This window comes from Daphnia pulicaria, chromosome 11 (genome assembly GCF_021234035.1).
Source record: "Daphnia pulicaria isolate SC F1-1A chromosome 11, SC_F0-13Bv2, whole genome shotgun sequence".
In the NCBI taxonomy this organism is placed as follows: Eukaryota; Metazoa; Arthropoda; class Branchiopoda; order Diplostraca; family Daphniidae; genus Daphnia; species Daphnia pulicaria.
This window is the reverse complement of record NC_060923.1, coordinates 392647-419711: the sequence shown is the minus strand read 5'-3', so window position 1 is coordinate 419711 and position 27065 is coordinate 392647. Positions and strand designations below refer to the sequence as shown.

General features: G+C 41.9%; 2 protein-coding genes across 6 annotated transcripts in view; both read right to left on the bottom strand.

Annotated features, from left to right (window-relative positions):
* The window catches only part of LOC124315901, a 49620-nt gene that overhangs the window by 8547 nt on the left and 14008 nt on the right, over positions 1-27065 (bottom strand). The gene's annotated exons all lie outside the window — the stretch shown is intronic.
* On the bottom strand, positions 1888-7938 carry LOC124315863. Its single transcript, XM_046781575.1, has 2 exons — positions 7818-7938; positions 1888-7759 (listed from the first exon to the last, which is right to left on the bottom strand). Exons 1-2 carry the CDS (start codon positions 7890-7892, stop codon positions 1907-1909), a joined length of 5928 nt encoding a protein of 1975 aa, XP_046637531.1. The 5' UTR covers positions 7893-7938; the 3' UTR covers positions 1888-1906.

Below are 27065 nucleotides of genomic sequence, written 5' to 3'. Positions count from 1 at the left end.
TCCGTATCGTGTTTCAGTGTAAAATTGACACACACACACACATGACAATCTAAATAATAAGGAAAAATCAATTACCAAGTGTTTCAGTGGGAAAATGTTAAAAATTGTAAGTATACTATACATGTTTGGGTCCTACATATGTAAACAATGCCCATATGCCCTGTACAAAACATTTAATTAGTATGACTTCCACTACTTCAATAGTGGAAAACTTACATGCTACGGATTACCTGAATGATGTAGTATTTTTATATATTTTTCTTTGGTCGAAGTTGTTATCCAGCTAAGAGAAAAAGCACTTGGAAAAAATACTTCCATAAGAGACCATGTAAAAAAAGGGTGTGGTTTTATTAAGATGGCGGATTGCAGCGTTGTCGGACTACAAGAATCCTGCTATCCGCTTTGTGCAAGAGGTCTATTAGCAGCCGTGAGTCTGTGACAACTTCCAAGTGTTAACAACGGTTGACATAGAGCATATACAGTAGCTACACAAAGTTTCCGCACAGCTGAGAGAAGCTTATGGGAAAACGGGTATTTTGAAAATTCGCCAAAAATCGAGTTTTCGTCGGACGAAAACGATTTTTGGACAGGGGGTTCTTAGACTTAAGGTTTATAGCATATATTTTTTGGGTATTTTTTCGTTCACGCGAACGTCCCTTTTAAATTGGAAGTAAAAGTTTCCGCACAGTCGAGAGGGCCAATAGTAAATCGTACTACTTTGGCTCTCTTGTACTGGACGGAAAATAGGGCTAGGAGAGTTCTTTAGGGCTTAAAAAAAAGAATATCGTTAGCTCTATAACCTCATCTGCAATGTTGACCCCCATGCCATTTGAAAAATCACTTTAATTTCGATGTGAAAATGAAAAGTTTTCATTTCTCAGTTATTTTCCGTGTGATCCCCCCTCCCGTAGTTGCCGGTTTTTCCAAATACCAAGATTTTAAATGTTAGGGGCAGGGGGAGAAAAAAGACAGGCCATCTCTAGGACCTTTTTTTTAGACTTGGTTTTTGGAAAACCGGCAACTACGGGAGGGGGGAACAAAGGGAAAATAACTGAGAAATGAAAACTTTTCATTTTCACATCGAAATTAAAGTGATTTTTCAAATGGCATGGGGGTCAACATTGCAGATGAGGTTATAGAGCTAACGATGCTCTTTTTTTTAAGCCCTAAAGAACTCTCCTAGCCCTATTTTCCGTCCAGTACAAGAGAGCCAAAGTAGTACGATTTACTATTGGCCCTCTCGACTGTGCGGAAACTTTTACTTCCAATTTAAAAGGGACGTTCGCGTGAACGAAAAAATACCCAAAAAATATATGCTATAAACCTTAAGTCTAAGAACCCCCTGTCCAAAAATCGTTTTCGTCCGACGAAAACTCGATTTTTGGCGAATTTTCAAAATACCCGTTTTCCCATAAGCTTCTCTCAGCTGTGCGGAAACTTTGTGTAGCTACTGTAGACATACGAGTAAAAATAATAGAATTCGACCACAGTAATAACTGCAAGAGGGCCGGTAGTTACTTCACTAAAAGTATTTGCATTTCAATTTCACTGAGATTTTGCGATTCGAATTAATCGGACTAGGAAACCTCGACCCATACCTTACATCACTAAAAGAAATTAGTCAAATTACTAATTTATTCAAAAATGTTATTAATATTAAATCATTGAAAATGTTTAGTGTTACAAAATTGCAATCAATTATTGTCCTCCACTCCAGAACGGGGGTATATTGTGTGTTTCACTTTAATCTACTAGTAAAAAGCTTCAAAGGGGCATTTGTTTGATATGCGATGTATTATGAAGTAAAGCAGCTCAATAGCGCATTAAAAGACTTTAATGCATGTACAGTAAAACACGATCAGTAGAAATTTTGCACGAGTCATTTGTTTTAACAAATGGTAAATGATTATTCATGCTGATGTCGTCTTTTTACTTGATACTCAGTGTTTGAGAAGTCAGCAGCTGTGTTTTGGTAAGATTGCGAATCTCTTGGTTTCTGAGGAGGGTCGATAGGAGTAGGCTTACTTTCAATCGGTTTTCTTGGTGTTGCCTTCTTTTTGCTCTCAGGCGGGTATTTTATGTTTGAAGGCAACAACGATCCTTTGAACTTGGTGTCTTCCGTCTCTTCGGTCCCTTTGGCGTAAATAGACCGGATATTGGTGACGTTCGACGATGCTACCGGCTGAGCCACTAAGATGGGTTTTTCAGGAGGTTTGGGATTGTTACCAACCTCGATCTGTTGATTCCGTTGATTCTCAAAATGATCCCCCTGAAAATATTCATCTCGTTCAGCTCTGGGCGTATCTTTGTATTCTTGTACACCCTCTTTCGTGTTCTTCAATAGAGGGCTTCTGTAGACCGTCTTTCCATCATCCGAAGCAAAACGGATACGAAAATGAACAGGATTCAAAGCATCGACGTCCTTTGATGGGATGTTTTCGTCTACGTCAACATTGACGTGAACTGGACCACTCGAAACTTCGAGGAATTTGCGCAATTCATTTTCTACTTCCTTGTATGGTCCCAAATTGAGTTGAGCTAACATATTTACTACGTTGTTTTCTTTTCGGCCACCTCTCCCACCAATTTCAAAGCCAATTACGTGTCCAGCGTGTTTTCTCTGCTGGTCATTTTGATCTGTATTCCCATCATTCCCATCAGCCGTCGTATTGGGTTCTCCCCTTCTTCCTGCATCGTTCAAAGCTTTGTACATGGAATTGGTAACATTACTGCCACCACCGATGTTCTCTTTCGTTATGGTTGTTACGTAAGTACGAATCGTACCCTCTTCATCACGATGGTGGTAAATGTCAGACGGTTTGCTACCTTCTTTCCTTGTTCTGTTGCCCACTCTTAATCCCGGACAAGCTTCGCCCACTTTTTCGTCGTACAAATAACGAGCCATTTTGTTGCCAGTGGCGTGGGTTTTAACTTGATTCAATAGCTGGTCAGTCGAACAATTCTGGAATTTGGCGACAGCATCGTAAAGGCATCGGTTGGGTGGGGCAGGCTTGCCGTTGGCGTCAACTGCGGGCGGTATTTCAATTTCTTTCCCATCAGGTCCGATTAAGGTGACATGTTTGGTACCGTCTTCGTTGGCAGTGTACTTGACTTGAATTGTTCCAGTCGCCTTGCCTTCCGGATCGATTTCGAATGATCCACTTCCGTTTTTGGCAAAGTCGCCCACTGTGTCGACGATTTCAAGTTTGCAATTCAGGGCATCGGCAATCATTTGCATTTCGAGAAGGCCGGCCGTTTTGCCACCGCCTATGCCGTCGACCACTTCTTCGTATGTTTTCGGCTCGACAATGGCATTGCCATTGCGATCCTTTTGAATTTCGCACCCGTCCTCACCGAGCGAATCTTTGAGTTTCTCGGCATCGGCCTCCGCTTTCCCAGCGCTGGCCGTTTGCTGGTCTCCTTTATTGTTTCCCTGGTCAGCAGAATTGCTCGTTCCCTTGATGTCTGAGCCCTGGCACATTGAGCCGATTGCCTGGAAAGTCTTTTTGCCGTAGTGCTCGACCACGCCTTCAATTTTGCTTTGGAGCCACGGTTGAACCCAGGCTCTTGTGACGCTGTCAACCATGTACTTGGAAATGTCTCCTTCGACTCGTCCCTTGACTTTTTCCTTGAACTCGTTAAAGTTTCTCCTCTCCGTTGCAGCAGTACTGAGCATAGTCGATTCAGTCGCATCGTCGTCGTCAGATTCCACTTCATCCTCCGATTCGAAACTTTCACTGTCACTTGTTATTATTTGGTATTGGACTGCAGCAGTGGATCGCTTTTTCTCCTCTTCAATCTCAATTTCATCCTCTAGCTTTCTTATCTTTGCATCCAGCGTCTGATTGACATTGTTGACATATTCTGGAGCAAAGCTGACCAGACCAACAACTTCTGCTCCGTTTTTCAGATATTTGACAACTGTCTTGGCTTTTTGGGCGTACTCGACGAATTTAAAAGATGTCTTCTTGCTGTTTATTCCTACCGCATCGTTCGCTTTAAATTCTTCTGTGCCCTGAGCTTTCCAAACACCTCCTGACTCGGCGAAACAACCGCCGATGGAACTGGTTAGTGAAGCAACTTGGCCGACAACACGCCGGCCCCAAAGTGTGCTCAAGTCTGAAGTGCTAGCTTTTTCCAGGACGGCATCAATCAGTCCGATGGCCTCGCCAACTTGACGTCCGAGTTTCTTCATCAATGCCCATATTTGCTCCAGCTTCTCTGCCAATGTATCGAACAACGGGAAGAGCAGTTTGCTGATGAGGAACTTGATGTGGACGATGATGTTTTCGATGATGAATGTTTTGAGCCAGGTGAGAAACTTGTCGACACCCAAACCGGTCAAATACGAGAGGATGGCTTTGCCGCATTTGGCCAGCGCATATTTAGCTGCGGCAAAGAAGAGGGATAATCCAGCTCTACCCTGGAAACCAGTCATAGCCGCCTTGCCCGCCATCGCTCCTTTAGTCAAGTAGGAACTTAATCCAGCAGTGAGAATAGTCATCCCAACGCTCCACAACTTGTGCCAGCCGTAACTTGACCAGCTAAAAGACCCGGACACACCGTTCTGGATGGCGAACATCATATCTCCGACACCTTCAGCTATTAACGCTCCACCTAAAGTAGACAAAGTTCCACCGGAAAACGTGATGACGGCCACGCCGGCTGAGATTTGCGCAACGGCGAACATGGCGACGAAGAAAACTCGCCAATCCCAATAATCTCCCCATGATTTAACTGCCTTCAAGGTGATGACCCCGTCGAACGTCTTGTCTTGGAAGCTCTGGATCTCTTCGGCCGGGAAACGTTTCGTATTGGGATCAGACATGAAATACTTGGACAATGGCTGGAAAGAGGCCGTCACCCTCGGAATGGTCTTGAGTTGCCCGATGCTTTTTTCCAAGGCCATATTCACTTCGGCGCGGTAAGCATCCAGATGTTGCTTCGTCTGTCGCTCTGTCTTCCATTTTTTCATGTTCTCTTTTTCACGATTAAACAGTTCTTTCATAGCAAATGGATTTATGGATTCGAAGGCAGTGGTAATGGCTGACATCTTATTATCGGCCAAGTAAGCTGGGATATCGGTGTAGGACACTTCCGTCACGGGTTCTGGGACAGGGCGGTGTCTCCTACAAATGTCATCAATCACAGAGGACAATGAGGTATCGAGAGTTGTTTTTATCTGATTTTTCCGCTCTTCAATTTTGTCCTTGTCGGATCTCAGTCCATGAGAGAATACGATTTTGCTCTCTTTGATGACGCCCTGCTCGATCAGGTAATTCCATAATTGGTCGACTGCTTCCCTACTGTCCTTCGGGCACGGAAGGTCTTCTCTAGACACGTCGTCGTCGATTTCCATTCGAGCTCCGTCAACTGATAGTGTCCAGGCTGACAAGAGACAGTAATGTTTTCTCAGTTTTTCTGGTAGGACGCTATCGGATTTGAAATTTAACATCTTCAAAAGTTTCCCATGACGTTCATCCACGTACAACAGGATCTTGTTGGTTTTCAAAAATTCTTCTAGTACTGACGAATGTTCAGGGCTAAGTCCCAATGTCCCCACTGCTGTTGCATAGTCTTCACCCTCGTGACTTTGAAGCCAATTCACCAGGAGTCCATTGTAACCAATCAGTTCTTTAGGTAAATTGTCCAGTAGTTTCTTGGCTGATTCATCGTCCACCTGTTGGTCCGCCCAACGAATGATATGCTGCTGAATAACTTTCTCTTGACCGACAAAACCTTCTTTAATAAGCGTTTCCCACAATTGATCTCTAGTCACGATGACACTTTCCAGTTCCTTTTTCTCGATTGCGTAAGATTTCTTTTCGCTTTTTTCCTTGATGAGGTGAATGGTTTGCGTCTGGCAGTGGTCTAGACATGACGGCCATTTGACAGTCTTTTGAGTCTGGTGGTTTCTTTTGATACAAATGGTTTCATCATCGTTGTCTGTTTTGAAGAAATTAATTTTCTTGGTCAAGCGATACGGTTTGCATAAACCTGCACCTGCCTCGATGACATTCAACAAATCACGAAATTCCTCTTCTTTCTGGAACTGCATGCCCAGCACCTGACGAACTGGTCGGCCGAGAATGTCCTCCACCGCCGTCAGATGAATTTGTAAAAGACTCAACTGGTTGGTGATTTGTTCTTCGAAACGATTTTCGCTCGGGACTGCACCACCGGTCTTCTGATTAGCTTGGGATGTGAGTTTGACAAGTTCGCTCGTGGACGTTAGGAACTCCATTTTCTGTTTTATTAAAGTCTTGACTCGTTTCAATAAAACTTTTGCTTCTTTCTTTGGATCTAAAGTGGCCTCCTGCAATATCAGTTTAGCCTTTCGGATCAAGGCGCCTTCACAGGCATTGGGTTCATCTTTTATGACCTTATCATAGCACAAGCCACTTTTGGTTACATCAGTTTTTACTTTTGGAGAAGTTTCGTAGAAATCTCCCAGCAACATTAGCTCCGATGGTGTCAGTGCGAATGCAAGGGGAAGAAGGCGAAGGCCCTGACATTCTTTCTTGAAATTTTGAAAATTCTGCTCGACCACATTATCAGTCTTTTTCAGGTGAACGTTGTTGATGTGCTCGGCGTTCTCGTCGAGCCACAAAGCCCAGCGATTTGTCAAAAATTTCATCTGCATTTCGCAGTCAGGGTTGGTATCCAATTCATTTGTCATTTTGTTGTAAATTTCTTGATGAAATCGATCAAAGAGCTTCTCCTCCAGGTAAATCTTTTCAAGTCCGCGGTTGCGAATCGTTTCCAATCGGCGACATTCTTTATCGTCTCTTTTCACTTTGAGTCGAAGGAGCTCAGATATCGAATCTTCTTTGCTCTTGACGCTGGAATGGCAGAGGACAAATTGAAAGCTGCCCGGTTGCCCGGCTCTTGCCACTCGTCCTTCAATTTGGGCCTCGACTCGAGCGTTTGGCGGCATGTACCCGATGACGACATGCAGACCGCCGTTTTTGGCCAGTTGCTCATTGATTTTTAAATCGGTTCCCCGTCCGGCCAAATTAGTAGCCACAATCACGTCACCAGGACCCAAAGCGGAAACGTGTTGCTTCTTCTGGAACTCTGTGTCGAAGGAACTCACGTACATGACAATCTTGGACGTCTTTGCCTTGTCATCGCTTTGTAGTAGCTTTTGGTAGATTGCTTCGGCTGCTGCAATGTTCTCGGAGACAATCAGAACAGCTCGTCCCTGATCCAGTTGAGTCTGAGTCGCTTTGTTGATGTTTGTCAACCATTTACCTTTGGAAGAAGCCAAAAGGGGATCTTCCTCGAGGCAGAAGCGTCGCTTGAATCGTGGCATCTTGAAGAAATCGACGTTGAACACGTCGTGGAGCAACTGGCATTCGGCGGTCGAGCCCAGCGTGCCCGTCATGCCGTACAGGGCCGCTCCTTCGTGCTGTTTGAAGAAGCCAATGTTGGACATGAAAACGGCTTTCAGTGAGACTGGACTCAGTTTGAGGGTGTGTTTCAGCTGGATGAATTGGTGCAGCCCTTGGGACCAGTGCATTGAGGCCTGTTCCACGCCCGTCTCTTTGTCCATAATGACAATCTGTTGGCCACGGCCGTCGCCGACATCGTCCACTTTGTAGGAATCTTTGGTAGTCACCAGGTTTTTGGCACGGAAAGCGTTGCGGGTCCATGCCAAAAGATGGCGATGGACATAAGTGTCCAGACATTTCGGGATCGCAATTTCGCCTTCTTCTAGTCGCAATTTCATGTAACGGTAGACTTTGGCTTGGGCGCTCTAGGAATGGGAATAACATCATTATATTAATTGATGGAAATATTTATCTTGGAAATACCTCATCGCTCATGGCCACGTCAGGTGCGTGAACGGCATTCCAAATTTCCACAAACACCTGGGTCAGATCGTCCATTTCTGGGATTTTATGCGACAAGTAGAGGATGTTTTCGCCCTTGTCTAGCAGCATGCTGTCAACCTTTTAAATAAAAAAGAACCTCAGTAACTTTATCATATCAATCAGCATAAAAATGTGTAAAGAAAAGTTATTGCCTCGTCGACGACGATGGCTCCAGTTTTTCGACCGCCGGTGATTTTTCGTTCGGAGAAGAAATTACTTAACAAGATGTCGCGCTGGAAGCTGGACATGTCGCCATAAATGACGTCACTGTTGTAACGTTTACAGCGAAGGCTCTCGTCCCCGGTGCAAGCTGCATCGCAGTTGTTTGCCACCACAATCCCAAAAAGGTCAAAGAACCATTGCATCTCTTTCACATTTGCCTCGGCTAAAACCGACGAGCTGGTGATGATGTCGACAAATCGCCGGCCGTTTGACCAGTTGTCCAGCACGTGATACACAACCAATAAGGCAGTGATGAGCGTCTTCCCTTCGCCAGTCGAAATCTGGGCCATTCTACGTCCGATTTCAGATCTACTTTGCTGGTTAGCCGAAGAGACGAAGATCAAAATTGCCAAAAGTTGAGCGTCACGCAAATGATGTTTTTCCTTCAACTGTACAGCCAGAAAAGCGACGGACAAGAAATCGGCAGGATCCAACCGTTCGGATTTTGAAACTTTCTTTCGATTTTCACTCCATTCTTTGATTTTTGGGTTATCCCACGACTTCCGCTCTTCCAATGCTAAACGTTTGATTTCTTTCACCTGCTCGATGAGCTTTTTTTGTTGTTGGAGGCCACCAACGATGGCACTGCTACCACTAATGTCGTTCTTCATCATGTCGATGATTTGACAGGCGTCTAAATTAGCCTTCGAAGCCTTTTCCTTGTCCATTTCAATCAGTGTCCGATTTTGAATAAATTCCCATAGGTGCTGGTCGTCCTGTTCACCAACTTCTTCGTTTGCCAAGGCAAAAAACTGATCAACAATCCAAGGGTATTTGGATAGGTTCTTGAGCATATCGTCTAGAATCTTTTCGTGGTTCCGTCCATTGGCATTTCCTGACAGACTTTCACAAAATTTTGAATTGAACCGCTGGAGGAAACGGTCGGTTTTGTCATGGCCCAAGCGCCGATCGAGGATAGTCGTCAATTGATCAGTCAAAGAAGACGGCCAATCGTCGGCAAGACGGGCGTGCCGAATCAGCCTCACCCATTGTCTGAGAGAAGTTTCCTGGAATCGTCCAATGTCGTCGATGCGCTGCAGAGCTTTTATATCAGCGACCATTCTAGTCACGAATGATAAATCGATGGGATCACCCGCTGAATGCAGCTTAGCCTCTTGTTCCAACTTGCGGAGGAAAATTTTGAGAACGGTCCTTCCTTTCTGTTGATGGGATTTCAAGCAACATTGCAAATCAGACTTGAGCGAATCTATTAGTTGATTGCCACCAGCAGCATTTCTTGTCGGCGGTTTTGTCTTCAACTGGACTGTGGAGTTGATGATGGAATTGACCAAGGCGTCGTCGATCCAGCGGTGGGGTCGGCTCATCGTCGTCCAACTGAAAAGTTGCTCGGGTGTGAACTCGATTGAGGACAAAAGGATTTCGGTTACCAGAGCCAATCCCACTTGGTCCCGAGTCGAAATGATGGACCTCAACACGGTTTCTTGCAACCAAATGAGCCACTCGAATTCAACACCTTCTCGTTTGGCAAAGAAATGAGCTCTATTGAATGCTCGCTGGAATTCGTCAATGCAATTTTGCTTGTCTTGCGAATCCATCGGCTCATTTGACTTTGGGTTCTGTGCCTCTGCGGTGCTGGGTTGACGATCTAGCTGGTCTATACTCTGTTCATAGAAGTGTCGTAAAAAGCTTTGGTAGATCTTTTGAACGGCCCTCTCTTTCAAGACATGCATGTAAGACAAAGGCTGTTGGGTTCGTAGCAACTCCTCTGCGACATTTCTGCCTACGATGACAATGTACCTCTTCTCTTCTCTGGTAAATAGTTCGAAGCCCACCGAAGAAAAAAGGCGATTTTCATTCGTCTTCACTGCTCCCTTCTTAACGGATTGAAGTTGCTCATAGAGATCTCGGATACGGTCGTTACTTTGGAAGCAGGACTTGGTCTGAAGCCAGCGCTCTACGTAAGCCTTTTCCAGAGTAGTGAAAACTGGCTCTTGCTGCTGATTAACCTTGTCGCCGTCGTCCGAATAAACAACTTGGATAATATTTTGCTTTTTTAGTCCGTAAGTTTTGATCGCCCCTTTGTCACTATACAAGTGTCGAATGTATTGAGCCACGAATTGCAATGAATTAAGCTCGTCTATAACGGCATCCGTGTTGGTTTTAGCCAAGTGCATTAGGCCACCAAAAACGAGCAGGTTGGCTTGAACCTCGGTCCGGCCGAGAAAATGGGCAGCGACACTCAATTGATTAATTATCTCCTTGTACTTGAATTCAATGGACTTTTTCACTTTTTTCTGCTTAAGCCATCGTCCTATGAATGCTGTAAGGTGACGAATGAGGCAGATTTCAACAGCTACCAGCCGACTGATGATTTCTTCATGAGTTTGGACTTCCGACCAAGTCGAAATTGTTGCTATTAGTCCAGACCAACGTTCCAGCAAGGCCATATCCTCCAAAGGTTTCATATGCTGGTCCAAAAGTTGGGTCACAACAGCCAATCGCAGTTGGAGCATCGAATGAGACGACGAAGTTAGAAGCACCTCCACAAATGCAGCAGCGCTCTTGATAGTCGAAGAAACGTTTATTTTGTTTGGAATTTTTTCTTTCCAACTATCCATCTTCAGCAATTGAAATTTTTTCTTGGGAATCAACTCACTGCTGTCAATCGTCGGCAAATGAAATTTTTTCTCGGTAACACATTCTTGCCAAATGTCAATCTGCTTGTCCACCAGTAATTGCTGATCTTCCTTATCCTGTTTTTTGCCAAAGGCGAGACGCCAAGGGCTAAGGTCTTGGCCGTCTTTCAAGACGAGGACGGTCGCTCTGCAGATGTCCAATTTCTCAATTTCATTGGCCATAAACAAGTGGCCAATAAAAGATTCAAGTGAGGCAGTTGCCCTTTCCACTTCTTGTCGATTCTGCTGATCTTTGTAAGTCAGCTCTTCAATTAAATACTCATCGTCAGTGACGGACCAAAGAACAAGGTGCAGCATTTTAGACAAGCTCTTGCAAATATCGTCTTTTGGGTTTTCTGCACTAGTTCGGTGCTTTCCCATAATGTTGATTGTTTCCTTCCAATCTTCAAGTTGAGAGACGATGTTGGACGTCCGTGCTGGGTCGCTGCCGTCCAGCTCGACTTGGCATAGAATTAGCAATTCCACATCGGGCATCAAAGTGGAGAGACGCTTTTCATTTTCTGATCCTTCAGCACATTTTGTAGCAACAGTCACGAGTGAATCCAATGCTTGTAGCAAGTTCTTTTCTGATTCTTGATAGTTTTCTGCTGTAATCTGTAGTGTAATCTGCTGATTTTCGGACTCTAGCTTTAGGGCAATTGAAAGTTGATTGATTTTCGTCACGACATCATCCATTAGTTGTCTGAAAATTGGCGAGAAATCTTGCCATATTCGCGTTTTGATGAGATGCTCCAAGTTTTCTGGTGGCTCTTCACTAAGAGACTGCCATTGCTTGACAGATTCTGTTGGTGACAAGAATAGACTGGTAAGGAAGTTGTACCTGTTCAGGAGCACGTCCATTTGTCGAATAGCTTTTGTTGGTTCGGCAACCAAATCCGCGTTGATACAGTTTTCCTTCCAAATTTCCAGAAGTTTCTTTCGAATCCGATCGATTTCAGCGTAGCAGTCTGTCCAGCGCAAAAAGTAACGCTCTTTCCAGTTGAGTAAATATTCTGCTCGCAAATCGGCCTCATCTCGACAGAAGGAATCGTCTCGAACAAGACCAAAACGGCTTTTATCAAATAACTTATTTAATAAAGTTACTTCAGCTGCCGTAAATGAGACGATTCGATTGTGATGGAGAAAGTGCAGAGCTCTTTTAAGCTGCGGCCTCATCAAATTGACGTCCACTTTTTTCGGTTCCACTTCCAAAAGTCGTTCGACAAACTCCACGAAGGATGCCTTGTCAGATTTTTCGCCTTGATCTTTGAAGGAGCCAATGACGTCGATCTCTCGTTTCTTAATCCACTCGATTGATTGCACTGCGAAAACAATGTAATGTTACGTCATCATGTTTTTGAATATTTTGATTAAAATACTGGATACTTACAAAAACGAACAGTTTTCTCGATAGAAAATTTTTGTCCTTTTCCCAGGACAACTTTAACTAAATCTTTCCAACCAGTATTCTTGAATTTTTTTCTCAGTTCGCTGCAAATGTCAAGCTTTTGTTGGTAGGATTTGCGGCAGTAGGTCCACGTAAGAGCCACTTTGAGTCGATCCACTGAATCCTGAAAAGCGTCCCTCTCCATCGCAGCTTCTTTTGAAATCGGCGCAGCATCAGTTGATTGGCGCTGAATCTTTTCTCTAAATCTGACCAACATCTTTTGAATTTCGCTCCATTCATGATTCCAGTAAAACTGTTCAAATGCCTTTTCAATGAGCAATAAGACTGATTTGAAAGATTCTTTCTCTTCAACCTTTTCCTTTTCTAATAATGTTGTGACACGCGAACGGATGTCGTCCAAATCTTTGACATCAGTTTTTACGTTGTATAATAAGAAAGCCAGCTTATCTAGTTGCTCTATGCTGATGGCTCTCATTTTTGACGGCAGCAAGTCTTTCACGTGACGAACAGCCAATTTCTCCTGGATAAATTGGTTCAAGGTAGTCTCCTTCGCTTGATTGGATGACGTATTGGTCGTTAATGCCCTCACCAGATTGTTGAAAAAGGTTCCGAATAGTACAGGGGATGAACTGTTGCGGCGACAGCACTGTAGGAGATTTGTTAAAACAGTTTCTTGATTGATGCCCGGTAGTTTTAATTCTTGATTGGTAGTTTTAATTGGACCTGGTAGTTTTAACGCAACAACAGAAACTAGTCGATTGCCGAGAATTTCGACCAGCTGTTTCCAAGCATTCGATTCGCTCTTTTCTGGTGAAGAAACACTTTCCAGAGGCCTCAATAAGGTTACAAGTTCGTCGTAGGTCCAATCCAATTGTTGGAAATAATAAATTGTAGCCAGAGTGCTTTTCTTTTTATCAACATCATCGTTAAATAGGTTAAATCCCAAAGTTTTATCTTGGACAGCTCGTTGGAGATCATTCAGGTGTTGTTCTTCCTTGTTGAACGCAAACAGTTGCGCCAGTTCGATATCTTGATTGATGTACTTGAGGGACTGAATTAAATTATCGACGCAGTCGACGTGACGCCGGACAATAGTCGTCACTTCAATCCACAAATGTTGATGGCGGATTTGCAAAACCAAAGACTGGGTCAACATCGATAATGTTTGAGACTTTTCTGTGTCGTCGGAGAATTTGTCAATAAGAGCATCCAATAATGAAACGCCTTCAAGCGAATCCCACTCGTCGCTGGATGTTATCTGCATCGTCCGAATTGTACTATCGGTGATGATGGAGTCAAATTCTTCAGCTTCTTCTTTTGTTTTAGTTTCATTGGGAAGTTGGTCGGTAATTCTATTCGTCCGCTGTGATTGCATCGATTGAGCTGTGCACATCTTTTTGGCCTTTTGAAATTCCTTCTTAATCCGCTCTTCCATCTCCTTGGCGTGTTTCAATTTCTGCTTGTTGGCTTCTTCTTCTTCCGCGGCTGCTCTAACACGTTTCTCATTCTCCGCTGAGGTTTTTGACAATTCTTCGTGTCGATTGGCTGCAACTTCAGCGGATTGAAGGGAGGCGGCGTCAGCACGAATGGATTGCTCGAGATCAGCCAGTGATGCGGCGGTCGATTCCTCCTTCTTCCAATCGGCATTCACTCTGGTCATGGCTTTCTTGCGTACGGCCGTGTTTTTTTCGCTCTTCTGTGATCGTTGCCCGTCTTGGCCGTGCTGGCCATCGGCAGCTGTTCCTTTGCCGTTTCTTTTTTTCACGATTTTACATCCGAGAACCGCATTGTTGCTGGTACAGTGGACGTCTTCTATTAGCAAATCGCCCTTGTCTTCCACCCAGTTTCCTGAAATGTAAAACCACGGATCCAATTTGTTTGGAGTGAAGACTCGAGCCGCGTCCCATCCATTCCGGCCTCCTTTTCCACCAGTTGCTCCTTTGCCTGGGCTTCCGTTTTGACCATCGTCTCCATCTTCGGCCACTACTGGATCGATAAGGTGTTTCCCGGATTGACACTGGATGTCGATTTGACCTCGCAAACCGCCTTGACCTGCACTTCCACCTGATCCGCCACATCCCCCGGCAATACCTGGCTCTCCTTTTTTACCCTTCTCTAAGTATTTGATTGCGTATTCTGAACCTTGAAAATAGTGAACGACACTACGTGCAGCCTCATATACACTCCATACCGGAACAAAGTACTTGAGAAGTGTGAGGGGAATGTAACTGAAATTCTGATCGACTTCCTTTGGCGGACGTAACTTTGCGTCCTCTCCGTCTTTACCATCCGATCCTGGCATTCCATTGCCGCCATTCTGGCCGTCTGCTCCATCGCCTCCACGTGCAATTATGCTCAATTTTAAACCATGAAAAGTGTCACAGTTTATTTGAACATGTCCCGCGCTTTGTCCTGCTCCGCCATTCATTCCGTCTTCACCGCTAACTCCCGGTCCAACTCCGTCTCTAGCATCCTTATTTTCCATCTTCTGGGCGTGACGACCCGACGTGTCGATGGTATGTTTCTCTAGTCCAACTGTTTCAATGCGAGGCGCCGAAATGGCCAAACTGATGCCCGGCGTGACCCAGTCGCAATCAATGTAGATGACACTGGCGGCGCAGATGTGAATCTCTTCGCAAGTCAACGGCATCTTCGGTTTGACTTTGTCTAAAATTTGACTCAGGACGAGGGCGTTTCCATCGAATTTCCACGTCGGGTTGGTGGTGCTCTGCATCGGTTCTTTCACCATCTCCTCCAAAAGGCGAATGATCTCGCATTTGGCATCAGATGTGTTGTGTTGAATAAACGACATCAAATTCGATAGGTCGCCTCCCTCCTTTAAAAAGGATTCCTTCAAGACAAATTCAGTGATGACGTCATCTGCGAAATCTGTCACGTTGCTGTAATTGCCACTGATAAGTCTATGGTGACGTCGTTGACGGACGAGTTCGTATGGCGCCCGTGATCTACCCAATAGAGAAAGAAATCGATCCCACGCCAATTTCTCCTTCTTCCTCCGCAGTTTATCCCTTTTCTGTTGGACGAGCATAGCTGCACGACTCGGTTGAGTCCCGGGCACATTTCCCATCGCGTCGGCTTGCTCTCCCTCGAGCTCTCGTTCCATTTCAGCAATTTCTCTTTCGCTGGCTTTAATCTGAGAATTCAAACGACGTTTCTGTCTCTCAGCTTCGTCTTTTTTCTCAATGGCCTCCAAACGGGCTTTTTCGTAAGACTCGAGGCGCTCGATTTGAATTTCTTCCGTGGCCTTTTCCAGACTCTCGATGAATTCTTTTCTTAATTCCTTTTCAATCTCGTCTCGCCTATTATTACCTTCAACAAAATTGGGATTGAGTAGCTCTTTCATCAGGATCAATAACCCATCATCGGAGCAATTCCATTGTAGCAGCAGTGCTTCGTGATCTTCGATTTGTTTCCCGCAATTTGTCAAGTTTTCGAGGCAGCAGGTGATTCGCGTCACCAGCTCGTCATCGTCCGGATTGCCTTTGTTCAACATCAGACGAAAAAAGTTCTTTAAGCTCTGAACCAGCTGGCACATAAGCGCTAGACGGTACACCTGTGGATCTGCGAATGTTTGACTCCATTTTGCGATGCCGTTGAAAACTTCCGTCTCTTTGTCGTACCAAATGAAACGTTTGGCCACGTCCGAAGAGTTTCCATGCTCTTCTTCGAGTTGAATTTTCGATTTGCCAGTAAACAGAGTGAAGTCGATGTTACGACTGGATGGTAGCTGAAACCATTTGAATTCGCCAAGGACTTTTATGACTTCATCAACTACTTTTTCCAAGTCAAGTCTTGAGAGTGTCAGTATCTCTTGGCGTTTCTTTTCCAGTTGAACGCGAAATCGGATCCAATCTTCTTCTTTGGTTTCGGTGCTGGAGACCACCGAATCCCAAGCCTCGTCCAAGTTGGAGATGCCGTCGTATCGATTCGACGCGTGTTGAATCAAGCAGACAGCCAGCGAATCAATGGCGGAAATTTGCTGTCCAACTGCGGCGTGAATCGACGTCAGGCTCAAACCTTTTTCTTGTAAATTTTCTTGCAGGCGATATCGGTTCCATTCGGGATCGATGCAAGTTTGTCGTCCTTCAAAATCAACTTCCATTTTCAACTCGAGTCTTGAGCTTTAGCTCTAGACAAAATACATAAAAAAAGTCGTTAAGATCTGTTAGCAAGATTTATGTTGGAAACTTACATTAGGCCTACTGACGATAGGTTCAAGTTACCAGACCAAGGCCAGGCCAAATGTGTCACTTAAAAAAAAAATAAAAAAAAAAAAAAAAAGGAGAAAAAGAGTTGTAACTCTTTTATATTGCGACGGTCTTATCTGGATGCTGCGACCATAAAGGAAAGGTTGTTAAACGTCAAAGCTTTCAAGGATAAAGTTTAAAAATACAATCTTTTAGAAATAGGGAAAAGTAAAGGGAGAGGCTTAATGACAAAATACGTTTTAATGGTAAAAACCTTAACATTTAAAGAAAAGTGTTTTTCACAATAAGTTCTTACTGCTGTTTGTTAATTGCTGATTACACAGGCAATATCAATACCAATACCACCCTACATTTAAAATTTGCGAAGACTTTGAATAGAAAACTTTTTCTAACTAAAATTACTTATAATTAACTAACTACTTTATCTATAAATAAAGTAGAGTTTTCTTACGGAAAAAATGAAATTATTTAGAATAAAGTAAATTTTACCTTTCCACGGTTCTCTTCCAATAGAAAAACTTCAACATCAAAATAGTTTCTTGAAAAATAATAGTCGCGATCGACTTGGCAGCTGTTTCCCTTTCAGATGGTAACACTCAACTGAGAGAAAATAAATAAAATTCACTCACGACGATTTCGGCTGTCAAGGTCGAGGGGTGGGTACATGCACGGTCCGACACATATCCTCACTGATGTGGGAGAAACTCACTAAAAATGGGTGTGATTTGGAACTAAAATGGCGATAACAGTACGTCACACATATAGTGTTATTAAAATTTATTTGAATACCAATTCGAAATGGGACACAGCTCGTCACCTCTTTACAGCCATCTTATGGACCCGACTTGGTGAGGACGTAAGAACCAGTAAACAATTTCCCGAGCAATTTCCGTACTTGCGAAAATATATACTGATGTTTTTTTTCGTTGATGGATAGCAAATATCTACTATATGCATATATTTTAATTGGTTAAAAGTTTGTGCATAAAAAAACAAAAAAAAAATTAATTTCAACAATAACAGTGGAGCGTTAATTTGATTCCAACGTTGAAATACTCGTCATAAAATCAGGGAGGTTGCCTGCAGGAAATGAAAACCACGCAATAACCTATTGGCCATAAAATGTATTACCAAAAGGACAAACCCTATTTTTTATGACAAAAAGTTTTTCTCCGTCAATTTATTAGTTTTCAGTGTTACCGGAGGGCACCATACATAAAATTTACCTCGATTGCATAAAATCACGCATCGATTGATACTAAAAAAAAACTCTCGCGCGATTCTATACTTTGTCGTCACAGCGCTAATGTACAAACAAGAAATTTTACCATAAACATCAAGGACGATGTATAGGGTAAGCGTAATAATTAACATGTTGCGTGTTTCAGCTGAACAGTTGATACACACACGTCCACATCCGCTGATAAATATTATTAATAAAGAGCTATGAGTATTCATTATTATAGGATAACTCTAACTAGCAAAGATTGCATTTAGAAAAAATTACTGACAAATTTAACACTTGGCGACATTTGGTAAACGATTACATTTTTCTGTAAACGCCCATTTAGATTTTAAACATACTGGAGTAAAATAAAAGTAGAAAAATGCTGCCATATTGTAATTAGAATTTCAATTTGCGAAGAATCTTGAAATGGCTAACAAATAATTTCAATTCAGTTTAAGCATCACCCAAACTTAGTCGTAGAACAAGCAACATTGTCCCCTCCATTAGTGCTTGCGACCTTGAAAAAGTCGTAACACGCTCCAGGATGCACGCTCGTGAGTTGTTTACTGTCTAGTCTAGTGCTGTGACCACTTCGACGGGCAACTGGCAGCATGTTTTATAGTCTTGTTTGGGTTTCGTATCGACTATTATTAGACTTGCAGGAATTATCAAGTTTCACTGTGAGAGAGACTCAAAGCACATCGGTGTAGGACTTCGAAGAGACGGTAAAGGAACTTTTTCTACTTTTTCCAATTAATGTTAACGTCGATGTGTTCCAACAAGACGATACTTTTACATATTGCACCTTTAAAAAATATTCTATTTTGTGTCCCCCTTTTTAAAAGAGGAACAATTTTTTCAATCCAAAATCCATGCAAATAATTTCACGGCTAAAAAACTGGACATCACGTAATCTTCTATCTCGACTAAGCTGACAAGCAATTCAACCGTTAAGTTAAAAATTTACGAGTACACGTATGTATATAGGATCCGAGATTGGCGGCAATTAGGCTAAACCACAAACTAGAGATTAAAGTTGCTTATACATTTGTTTATGGCCCCCTCACCTTTCTTAATTCTTACTGCCGGAAAAAATGGAAGTCGACATCGACTGATGCTTCTTATGGGATCATTGATATCCTGGTACTCCTCCCTATACTTCTCTTGTCCTGTTCATATACTACTCAAACAACGATTCACAAACTCCTTTATAAGTAATATTCAAAAGAATTCACTTGAATTGCAGAAAATGATTTCGGCCTTTAACTCAACCTTTGTCTTTAACCCAATAATTTACGTCGTTTCTAGAAGCTGCTGCACTAAAACGGGACACATGGAAATGTAAAAATTAATATTGAAAGACAAAGGACTCACAACATCGCTCCAGAATGAATCGCCCGTAGAATAAATTACAGAAAATTGGTTCGAGTCTTATGTTGATTCCTGCCGCAGTTGGAAAGCAAATTTTTGGTATAGTTTGATTGCCTGGCTACCTGCTTGATTTAACCCGCGTCGAATCGATACGACGGCATCTTCAATTCAAGAGAGTGCAGAAACTTTTCTGTCGTGGGTTATATTTAGTAAGACAAAGAGTCGGCATTATCAACGGAATCACAAAATGAGGTCAAACATCCACCACAGACTCTCATGTGTACCGCCTAGCGCTAATGTGTCAGATGGTTCAGAGCTTAAAGTACTTTTTTTTCGTATTTTTTTGAACGAAGCCAACACGAACGGTAATGCGAATCATCGGTCAACTAAAAGAATTTGCGGACAAAAAACAGTAGATCACGAAGCTCTGTTTGTTCAATTCTTATGCTTTCACAATGTATAGAACTAATAGAAGCGATAAACTTTTATGGGTCATCACATTAGTGTTACTATAAAACACGACTCAATTACGGCTTAGCCCATTTTTCAATTCTGTGGAAGTATAGACTGAATTTACTGGGATCGCACTTTTCTCTTTGCAAATATACTGATTGAGTGATTTCTGCGTAAATTACATGGTCATTATTTTATCATTATTGCATCACGAGTTATAATTGAGTTATTATTAGTTCAGTGTCTCCAATGGCATAAAGCCACATGTGAATAAAGGCAAGGTGATTTTAAACGTAACGGATCATCATAGGCTACTCTAGAACTCTAAATTAGCAAAAATGAACTAACGTACTGCTGTTGATTTGTAACGAAAATCAACGTCACGAAACCGTAGAAAAGAGAAAATTTTGTAAATTTTTCCTACCTTGCAGCCTGGAAATAACAGCCAGGTATCTCTAATAAGTTCTCCATTCGCACAATAGTTAAGGGAAGACAGGAATGCATCTGTGAATTCTCCAGCAAACAGGATGCTATGTATAGTTGTTTACCTACACTAAAACAAATAACACAAGTTAGGAAAATATTTATCGAAGCCACAAGTAAGGACAAGTTTCAAATGAGATGGGTAGGCAAAGGCGCAAATATTTTTGATAAACAAGAGGATGTAAAGTTGTCATAGAGCACACTGTGCATATAAGCAAGTCATGCAAATAATTTAACTACATAAAAGACAAAATAAGTAAGAGTATCACACAATGAATAATGCTGACGATGAGACTGCTCCCGATTGTAGGTAGGCTAGAATTATCACAAGCTAACATGTTGATGCTGGTGAGCAGAGGCCAGCAGCTGAGAATCCACATCTGCACAATGAAGAAAAGGGGATACATAAATGCATTACACACAAATTAAATGGTAAAAGCATACCATGCTGCATTAATGCTGGGGGCTTATCATATTACATGTCTTTTGGAACCCAAATTGTACAAGTTTGAAACACTTCACTTGCTTTGACCTTTGACTAAAACCTTCATTTAATTATGCTGTTTTTAAGTTTTCATGTTATTTAATATTTACCTGCTAAACAGGATTAAGTGTTAAAATTAAGTTACATTACAGTGATTACACTACTGGAAGAGTGAAGAGAAATGAGACACGGCGATCACATTTTGGAAGGGTAAAATCTGTTGGCCAGGTATTATTCTCCCAGAAAGGCAATACCCTCATCTAGCGGTGGTCGAACTGCATCTGAAATTTTTGAAATTACGATACAGTTTTACATGATGTACTACCTACTAAATGTTCGGTGAGTATTTATACACAGTAGGAATATGAATCACACTCTTCTGCCTTTGCGTTTCATTTTATTTGTTTTTCGTGTCCAATAGGCAGCGAGTTGCTGCCTAGCCCGAGTTGCTGCCTAGCCCGAGTTTCCCCTTCTATAAAATCTACCCGATTTTGATGGGGAAATGGATTTGGCAATTTACCTGGGTAAAAAAACAAAGAGCGAACAAAATTAAAAACAGGAATTCAGTGGTTTACTGTCTAGTTTAATGCTGTGAGGGCAGCAAGCATGTCTTATAGTCTAGCTTGTTAGGGTTTCGTATCGACTATAATTAGACTCAGAAACGATCGATTTCTCCCGTGAAACGTGAAAGAGACTCAAAACATCATTGGTGTAACTAAGACGGCGAATAGACGGTAAGCGAACTTTTTCCTATTAATGTTGGTGTTGGGTGGGTTATAATATCATAATTCTTTGAAATTTAATTGATGATCATTTTATTTACCTGTTTTTTTAAAAAGCTTGGTGTTTAATGACGCGCTGAGTGACGTATTTATGCAAAAAAAAAATTTAAAGCGCCAACAAATAATTTCATGGCTTAAAATGAACATCAAAAGGCTAATCTGCTATGTCGGCTATAAACTGACAAACAATTTAAAACGTTCAATAATTTTAAGTACACAAATGTGAAATCCAAAATTTGCCACAGATGAGTATACATATAACGTCCGATTAAAGCGTGCTAATACACTTTCATTTCAAGGTCTGTCTACCTTCATTGCTGCACTGAAGCGGACAAAATGGAAATCAAACCTGAAGAACAACTGACTGCTCCTCACGTAATCTTTGTTATCCTAGTGCTTTTACTTCTCCTGCTGCTGCTACTCCTCGTACTGCGATCCTTACGCTCCTTAACGTAATTCAAAAGAATATGTTGATGCTGTAAAAATGTTTCACTCTCCTAACACTATTCATTTAATCATTTCCATCCGATAATTCACGCCATTTGAAGAAACTGGAGCACGAAAGCGAGGAACATGAAAATAAATATTGACAGAAGACGGACTCAATACAACATCGATCCCGAATGGAATCGATCTCGACTGCAAGAAAATTTAGAGATAATTGGTTCGAGTTTAATGTCGATTCATCCCTCAAGTGGACGGCCAGTTTTTTACATTGATTCAATGGCTACCAATTTGATTCAACACGAATCGAATCGATACGACGGTAACTACAACTTAGAAGAGTTCGGAAACTCTTTTGTCGCGGTCAAGTATTTTATTTGGTACGACAAAGAGGAGTGGCTTTCAACGGAATCACAAAATGGGGTCAAACAGATTACAGGTGTACCGCGCGCCTAGTACTAATGTGTCAGATGGTTCGAAGATTAAAGTACTTTTTTCGTATTTTGTTGAACGAAGCCAATACGAACGGGGACGCAAATCATCGGTTACCAAAGATTTTGCGAACAAAAAATAGTACCTAGATCATGTTGCTCTGTTCAATTCTCTCACAATAAATAGCATCAATCAACTACTTTATTGTCATATACTTTATTGGTCCCTATAGAGTAAAAGTTTTCTTACACTTAAACGATTCAACGGATACGACTATACGAATACTCTTCAGAAACTGATGTAAGTATAAATTTCACTGTTGTTGTTTTATTATGCCACGGAAAATTATTATCGGCTACGTTAGTATGTCGGAAGAGCCGAAAAAGTTTCTGATTACCTGCTGAAACATAAGTGCTGGCAGTCTCTTAAAAATTTCTACACTGTTCTGATTGACTGATTTCAAAGTTTTATAGAGTATAACAAAAACATGCCATTGCAAAAACATATCTGTCCGGACCTATAACCATCCAGATTACGAATATACCCAATATACCATCAGATAAACTAACCAAGAATAACAGTATCATAAATATATTGGTTTAAGCCTGTTACCTTTATTGCTAACATATAGCATTTCTTTTTGACGGATTATGAAAGACGTAAAGGGCCTAAAAGGCCTATAGTTGAGGCACCTGATTTAAATGAGAAATGCTCCGTGGACTCCATGAACGAGGCTATTGATAAAAGGCTTTACAAACAAAATTAGTTATTTGTCAGAGACTATACTGTACGTAGCATGAAATTTTACATGAGTGATGAGCTTACAGTTCGAGTTTAAAGAACCGCCCAATTTTGGTCGTTTTATCTTTATGGCTTTACATCGGATTGTGCAACAGGAAAGTCCTCCCTGCTTTCGACTTTGTTATATTGGTAAGGACATTCAGGTGGTAACCGTTTAGTTGATTGTGATCACCTGAACAGACAGCTAGCAGCCTGCTTTATTGTCTTGCTTAGATTTCGCGTCAACTATTATTAGGCTTCCAGAAAACATCACCCATTTAAAACAGCTAATAATCGGTAAGCGAATTTATTCGAATTTAGTACTAGGTGTTATTAGAACACATCAGGAAAAATATAAACATCCCCAAATTAAATGTCGTATTAAAATTGAAGTGAAACGCATAAACAACAATTTTTTAAAAAATTATTGACATTGAATTCGTAATGAAAAGAAATTGTCAACCTGTGTTCAATACTGCAATCTAAAAAAAGTAGTTAAACTGTGGCAAAAAGCTAATTTCTCGCAAACTTCAATAGGGTTTTGTTATCTTTGGCGAATGAAATTTTTTGTTGATGCAGATTAAATTTAGTCTCGTTTAGTTAATTGGAAAATAAATCGGAAAAGTTCAGGTTAAAAAAATGAACATTGACGAAATACGATGCACGATGGACTTTTATTCCGTCGGCTCAGAAATGAGGGAAAGATCCAATGGCGCAATCTCTAATACACGATAAAATTTACTCATAGTTGGCTACAGTTCTCATATTTTGTTATACTGAGTTCTATTTCTATCAAATATCTTGTACATTACAAAAAGAACTTTAGCTGTGTTTTCCATTTTCATTTTACAACATGTTTCACTCAATATAAAAAAATCACCATTATACACCATGATAGTGGACAGAGCAAAGAAGAGAATGCAGTAACTTTCTCCTATTTGTTTTCAAATTGAGGTGTCAGTAATCGGATAGGATTCGGTTGCAAATGCTTCACATAAAATGGTACCTCTGTCCTATTTATCTTATTTGTTTTGAGATTTTTCATGGAGGATTTTGAGTTCGTATTTGTGCTGTTAATCTAAAAATCAAATAAAAACGTCCTGAGTAAACTGTATAAATATTTCATACTGCGACATTTGATTTACAGCAGATAAGCATATCATTTCAAATGAATTGTCATCTAGTATATCTTACATTGGGATCAAATGTGAATAATGTAGATGAAAAATGGACTTAAATTAGGATCACTAGATTCCGAGGCCCTTTATTATGGAACGCCATAGTGATAATGCATTAAGTGCTCGAAAATTTAGTGCTCGGTCCTTTTCGCCTGCTAGGCGGCGGGCCTATTTTTGTCGTTTCTCCTCCCCTTGGAGGGGGAGATCGGAGATATTGATTTAAATGCAATCGTTTTTAAACAATTGATTAACAGACGAAGTTTCCCGGTGTGTCACGCAGTCCGTCCTGTGGTCCGTGAGTTGTCGTGGACATTTACTGTGTTGTTTCTCATTTGCAATTCTTGCTTATCATTTCTATTCCGGTAAATTGAACAAGTGTTTTTCTTCTAATCGCCAATTGCTTAACTAATTTCGTTCTTTTACCAGATCCTGAGCCTATTTTAGAATTTTTTGTTAAATTCTGTTAAAATCTCTGAGCAGATTAGCATCCCAAAAAGAATTTAACCAAAATTTCCAAAGATAGACTCACGATCTGGTAAAAGAACGAAATTAGTTAAGCAATTGGCGATTAGAAGAAAAACACTTGTTCAACTTACCGGAATAGAAATGATAAGCAAGAATTGCAAATGAGAAACAACACAATATAAAAGTTCACGACAACTCGCGGACCACAGGACTGACAGCGTGACACATCGGGAAACTTCGTCTGTTAATCAATTGTTTCAAATATTGCATTTAAATCAATATCACCGATCTCCTCCTCCAAGGGGAGGAGAAACGACAAAAATAGGCCCGCCCCCTAGCAGGCGAAAAGGACCGAGCACTAAATTTTCGAGCACTTAATTCATTATCACTATGGCGTTCCATACTATATTGCTTTCAAAAATCAGTAAATGTATGAGCAGAGGCTATTTCTAAATTATTAAAAATAAATTCATAGTCTCCTTAGCACACTAAGTTTATCCAAATATAACTAGCATTATCTATAGAAATACTGCACTGAATTGGGAATATGGACATCAACGTTGAAGGACGACGGATTTCCATCGATCCCGAATGGAGCCGATATCGTTTGCAAGAAAATTTACAGAAAATTGGTTTGAGCCTGACGTCGATTCACGCCGCAGTTGGACAGCAAATTTCCGCCATTGATTCACTGGCTGTCTGCTTGATTCAACACGCGTCGAATCGATACGACGGCATCTCCAACTTGGACGAGGCTTGGGATTCGGTGGTCTCCAGCACCGAAACTAAAGAAGAAGATTGGATCCGATTTCGCGTTCAACTGGAAAAGAAACGCCAAGAGCTACTGGCAATCTCAAGACTTGACTTGGAAAAAGTAGTTCATGAAGTCATAAAAGTACTTGGCGAATTCAAATGGTTTCAGCTACCATCCAGTCGTAACATCGACTTCACTCTGTTTACTGGCAAATCGAAAATTCAACTCGAAGAAGAGCATGGAGACTCTTCTGCCGTGGCCAAACGTTTCATTTGGTACGACAAAGAGACGGAAGTTTTCAACGGCATCACAAAATGGAGTCAAACATTCGCAGATCCTCAGGTGTACCGTCTAGCGCTGATGTGCCAGCTGGTTCAGAGCTTAAAGAACTTTTTTCGTCTGATGTTGAACAAAGGCAATCCGGACGATGACGAGCTGGTGACGCGAATCACCTGCTGCCTCGAAAACTTGACAAATTGCGGGAAACAAATCGAAGATCACGAAGCACTGCTGCTACAATGGAATTGCTCCGATGATGGGTTATTGATCCTGATGAAAGAGCTACTCAATCCCAATTTTGTTGAAGGTAATAATAGGCGAGACGAGATTGAAAAGGAATTAAGAAAAGAATTCTTCGAGAGTCTGGAAAAGGCCACGGAAGAAATTCAAATCGAGCGCCTCGAGTCTTACGAAAAAGCCCGTTTGGAGGCCATTGAGAAAAAAGAAGAAGCTGAGAGACAGAAACGTCGTTTGAATTCTCAGATTGAAGCCAGCGAAAGAGAAATTGCTGAAATGGAACGAGAGCTCGACCAAGAGCAAATCGGCACTCCGTCACATCAGCCCGGCTCTCAACCGAGTCGTGCAGCTATGCTCGTCCAACAGAAAATGGAAAACCTGCAGAGGAAGAAGGAGAAATTGGCGTGGGATCGATTTCTTTCTCTATTGGGTAAATCACTGCCAGGATACCAGCTCGTCCGTCAACGACGTAACCATAGACTTTTCAGTGGCCAGCACGGCAAAGTGACACATTTCGCAAATGATGTCATCACTGAATTTGCCTTGAAGAAATCCTTTTTTAAGGAGGGAGGCGACCTATCGAATTTGATGTCGTTTATTCAACACAACGCGTCCGTTGTCAAGAGCGAGATCATTCGCCTTTTGGAGGAGATGGTGAAAGAACCGATGCAGAGCACCACCAACCCGACGTGGAAATTCGATGGAAACGCCCTCGTCCTGAGTCAAATTTTAGACAAAGTCAAACCGAAGATGCCGTTGACTTGCGAAGAGATTCACATCTGCGCCGCCAGTGTCATCTACATTGATTGCGACTGGGTCGTACCGGGCATCAGTCTTGCCATTTCGGCGCCTCGCATTGAAACAGTTGGACTAGAGAAACGAACCATCGACACGTCGGGTCGTCACGCCCAAAAGATTGAAAATAAAGACGCCAGAAACGGAGTTGGACCGGGAGTGAGCGGTGAAGACGGACTGAATGGCGGAGCAGGACAAAGCGCAGGACATGTTAAAATAAACTGTGAAACTTTTCATGGTTTAAAATTGAGTATAATTGCACGTGGAGGCGATGGAGCAGACGGCCAGAATGGCGGCAATGGAATGCCTGGATCGGATGGTAAAGACGGAAAAGACGCAAAGAAACGTAAGAAAAAGGAAGTCGATCAGAATTTCAGTTACATTCCCCTCACACTTCTCAAGTACTTTGTTCCGGTATGGAATGTCTATGAGATGTCACGTAGTGTCGTTCACTATTTTCAAGGTTCAGAATTCGCAATCAAATACTTGGAGAAGGGTATAAAAGGAGAGCCAGGAATCGCCGGGGGA